Source organism: Odocoileus virginianus, chromosome 9 (genome assembly GCF_023699985.2).
Source record: "Odocoileus virginianus isolate 20LAN1187 ecotype Illinois chromosome 9, Ovbor_1.2, whole genome shotgun sequence".
In the NCBI taxonomy this organism is placed as follows: Eukaryota; Metazoa; Chordata; class Mammalia; order Artiodactyla; family Cervidae; genus Odocoileus; species Odocoileus virginianus.
The window spans coordinates 56871472-56875904 of record NC_069682.1 but is presented as its reverse complement, the minus strand read 5'-3'; the positions used below and the strand labels follow the sequence as shown (position 1 = coordinate 56875904).

The window sequence follows — 4433 nt, the reverse complement described above, 5'->3', positions numbered from 1 at the left end:
GCTTTACACCAACACGTAACCTAGAGTCTACACGGAGCCAGTCCCAGTGCCAAGTTTTCCATCTGCAGCCCTTCAATGGATCCCTGAGGCTGAGGTTCTGGAGCCCATTTCCCAGATGAGAAAGTGGAGGCTAAGACAGGCAAAGCCTCCAGGGAAGGGCCTCCCTTCCCAGCCTTCTCTTTCCCAGCCTGGGAAGCCTCCAGGCTGCTTCAGAGGCTGTATTCTACCAGCCTACCTACTAAAACGTTTATCTTCCCATTACTATTGTGCTGCTGTCATTGCTATTATTAAAATGAGTATATGACAGCACTGCCCCCATACAGCTGTGAGTAGGATTAACCAAATTAATTTTAAGAGTTTAGTATAGTACCCGGCACATAATAAGCGCTCTAGAAGTGTCTGTTAAAGAAAAAAAAAAAATATCCTTTAGGTCTTGGGGCCCACAGTCTTGGAGAGGCAAGGTCCAATGTGCAAGGAACTTTGTCCCGGTTTTTCTCTGCGGCCTTCCCCCCACCCAGCTCCTGCCGCGCCCTGTCCAACACAGTTAAGGAGTTAATGATTTCCCAAGCGGCGGCCCAAAAGGAGCAGGGTCTTGTGTGCAGCACACACGCACGCACACACGTGCACACACACCCTCTAGCTCTCACAACCCCCCACCCCGCGGCGGCCCCGTCCCCCCCTCGCCCCCTCCCTGCGCGGGGCCCGAGCCTCTTATGCAAGCCGCCGGCGCCCGCCCGTTCCCAGGCCCGGCTGCAGCTGCGGGCGGAGGGGCAGGGCGGGGGCGGCTCGCTGTTTGTCTAGCGCGGCCGTGCCAAAGGCGGCGGGCCCCAGACAGCCAGGCGCCTCCGTACACCTGGGGATGCTCAGGTTAAATAGCTCCGCATTCCTCGGGCCCAGCTGATGGAAACGCTCCCAGGCCGCCGCCGAGCCGGCCTCCAGATGGGCTGGGCCTGGGCCAAAGGGGAAAAGAGGGAAACGTGGAAGCCAGAGTGTGCCTGCACGGGGGAGGAGGTGGCCCGCCTACCCCCAGCTCGGCACAGCCCCTTCCTCCCCTGGAAAAGGGCCCTGCCGCGAGGGGGTACGCGCGGGGACACGCCCACGGCCCGGTGGGTGGGCGGCTGGGAGGGGGGCGCGAGGGAGGGAGTGCACACGTGTGACTCTGAGGACACTCCAAGGACGTACAGGCGACAATTAATAATGATAATTTACAGCTATCAAACACTGCGTGCTAAGTGCTCTATTTCATTTATTCTCTACAGCAGTTCTGGGAAGTTGATGCTGTCAAACAGCAGCCTGTAGTGAGCTGGGTGGGCAGTAGGAAGGCACCCGATTTACCTCCAAATACTGTTCCCTTTGATAAAGTCTAGAATATGCTCGGGGAGGAGGTGGTACCTGGCTTAGTGCTCAATAGGCAGTCTTCATTGTTATTGTTATTCACAATCCTGCTGTTAGCTCCACAAGGATCCACAAAATCCTTTATGTAAACGGCTGAGAGTAGAGTCAGGCTCATGGTGCTAGGTACTATTTATTTTATTGACAAAATATATTAACAGTCCTTGCCCTCTCTGGGACAAGTTCTTTGCCCTTTCTGGGGCTGTTTCTCCCTGTGTAATACCTGGCAGCTGCCTGGTAGGGGTACTGACTGTTGGTGTCCCCAGGGGTCTAACAATTGCCCAGAAAGTTGGTACTTAAACTTCTGAGGAAGGGTTTGCCTATGAAAAGCTACCTACCCCTCACCGCTATCCCCAGATCAGCAGAGACCAAGGAATGCCAGCCAGTCTACAGAACACATCTAGACACCCAGTGCAGTTCTGCAGTCCCCAGACACTCACACCCAACCATCAAGCCAGATCCAGGCAGAGGTGCCACCATGCATTTCAGCAGAGCCCACAAGCCCAAACAGCTGGAGTTGGCTCACTTATCTGCAGAACACATGCGCTCACATTTGCCCTTCTGCACACATCCCCACGTGCATCTTCATCCACACCCCCAGGCCTGCACACCAACAGATGACCCAGCCCCTCAGGGTAACTACCAGTTCACTCATGTCACACAGGCCCAGACACTCATGTGCACTCCCCCATGAGTACAAACCCACACACAGGTCCAGGCAGATAGGTCCTTGCCAAGGACACCATTTTCCAGCTCAGGAGCTGTGGACTTACTCGCCCACTCCTCCTCATTGCCCACACAGGAGCCCTGGGCTGCTGGCACGGCCTGGCTAGGGTGAGGGGGCAGAGTCCAGACCCAAGAGCAGGTGGCCCAGCAGCTGTGACTGGTCTGGTCCTGCCAACTTGCTCACCCACTTGGACAAAGCTGAAGCCCCGGGGCAGCCTGCTGGGATCCAGGGTTTGGTGGCCCAGGGGGGAGGCGCCTCCTCCTGGGTAATGGGGCAACTTGGAAGTCTTGTCCCTGACAAGCTGAGGTTCTCACTACCCCCATTTAAGCCAACATGCAGGTCCAGTGACCCGGTTCTCCCAAGTAACCGGCTTGTTGATACTCTTCAACCCAGAGGGGGCCTTGACAGGTTGATCTGCATTTAACAACCTCCCCAGGTGACCCAGATGGCCCCATGACCACTTTGAGAAACCCTAAAAGTCTGAAGGATTTAATTTTATGACACTGGGGAGCGGGGAAATGGCCAGGGATGGGGCGGGGTGGGGGGGAAGAATAGATTTTAAAGACACCGGAAACACTCATTTCAGGTCGGTAAAAGCGGCCGTCCAGATGTGGCCTTCCAGTCCCCTCCCCCAGCAGCAGCTGTGAAAAGGGTCAGGGGTCACCGCCAGCCCAGGTCCCTCCCAACAATCCAAGAAGTCACTGAAGCTTTATCATCATCTAAAGTATTTGTTTAATAACAACAACCAAAAAAGAAAACACCCCACAGAACTATTGTAAAACAATATTCTCAGTCGGTGATCATTGTAATATACAATACAAAGCAATTAATTTCCTCAGAAATCTGAGAAGCACCAAACGTGACCATTTTTTAAATGTCCGCTTTTCAAAAAATAGAAACACACGAGGGGAGACTCCCCCAAGTCTCTGGTGGCTGGTGGGTGAGGAGGGAGGGTCAGCCTGCCCTGTCAGTCCCCCAGACCCGGGTTGGATCCTGCAAGCGCCCCGGTGGCCGCCGATCGGTCTTGTTCCTCCCCAGCTCCGGCGAGGCGCCTGGAAGGACCAGAAACACTTATTCCTCTCGCCCCCTGGGGGGCTGGGGTCTGCCGGCTCCCAAGGGCGGCGCTTCAGCGACACAAGATGCGATCGTCCGCTGGAACACACGCCGCCTGTGAAAAAGAGAGACAAGAGTTGTTGTTTTTTAACCATCTACTTGGGCATCCTTGAGCACCTAGGTGCTCGAAAGGACGGGGCGAATACAGGGTCAAGCAACCCCTCCCGCTCTGAGCCTCAAGTGTCCCCTTCCGTAAAAGAAAAGTGATTACTCCAACTCGGACCTCACCTCTGCCGCCAGGGCGCCGATTTCGCCGTTGAGAGTGCTGAGCGGAGCCCGGGCGGGGAGCCCCCGGCCCCCGGGGGTCCCGACGTGGGATTCCGAGTTGAGCTCCAATTCCAGATCCCAGATGTAGTCGATGACGTGCTGGAGAATCTCCACCCTGCTCACCTTGCGGTTCTGGGGCAGGGTGGGCACCAGCTCCTTGAGGCGCGAGTAGCAGCCGTTCATATCGTACAGTAGCACGTTCACCGGCTGCTCCTCCAGCAGGGCCGGCAGGCGCGTCCCGGGGCCGCCCGCGCAGCGCGAGATGGCCACGCTCTGCTCGGACAGGCAGCGCACCACCTCGCCCGCCCCGCCCGCCGCCTTGCCGGCCTTCAGCGCGCAGCTGGGGCCCGCGGCGGCCGCGGCGCTGCCACTGGCGACCTTCATGATACCGGCGTCGGGAGAAAACGAAGCGGACGGAGGAGGAAGAGGACACCGGGAGTGGGGAAAAAGTTACGAACCCAAGAAAGACGGCAGTGCAAAAGCGCTACTCGAGTACCCCTACCCGACTTTTATAAAGATGCTGCGCGCCTCCCCGCCCCTTTCTTGGGGGGCGGGCTCAGATGTTCAAAAACAGCCAATGGAAGCCATAGGGGAGAGGCCTGGAGGGCTTCTGGGTCCCGCCTCCTGCTCTCCTAGAGCACCCTCACCCGCGTGGAAAAGCGACTCGAGTCGCAAGACAAGAGAGAGTGGGAGGCGGGGGACAAGATGGCTAGTGGAGCCGAGGGCTGCCCAGAAGGCGAAACCGGTTATTACTATCACGAAAAGATTCTAAGAGTCAGTTTTCTCAGGGATATGTTCTCATTTCTCCAGTCCCATTTTACAGATGAGGGAAACTGAGGTTCCGATGGAGAAGCAGCGTGGGCTTCTGGACCCTACTGGAAGATTACCTCTGGAACTCTGATCTTCCCAATATTTGAGCTGATATTTAAAGCTG

The 4433-nt window shown here is 56.6% G+C and overlaps 1 protein-coding gene across 1 annotated transcript; it reads right to left on the bottom strand.

Moving 5' to 3' along the window:
- Positions 1 to 2827: 2827 nt before the first annotated feature.
- Positions 2828 to 3998, bottom strand: ID1 (inhibitor of DNA binding 1). The gene is made up of 2 exons (XM_020915924.2): positions 3461 to 3998; positions 2828 to 3287 (listed from the first exon to the last, which is right to left on the bottom strand). The coding sequence occupies exons 1-2, from the start codon at positions 3881 to 3883 to the stop codon at positions 3246 to 3248; spliced, it is 465 nt and encodes a 154-aa protein (XP_020771583.1). The 5' UTR covers positions 3884 to 3998; the 3' UTR covers positions 2828 to 3245.
- Positions 3999 to 4433: the final 435 nt, after the last annotated feature.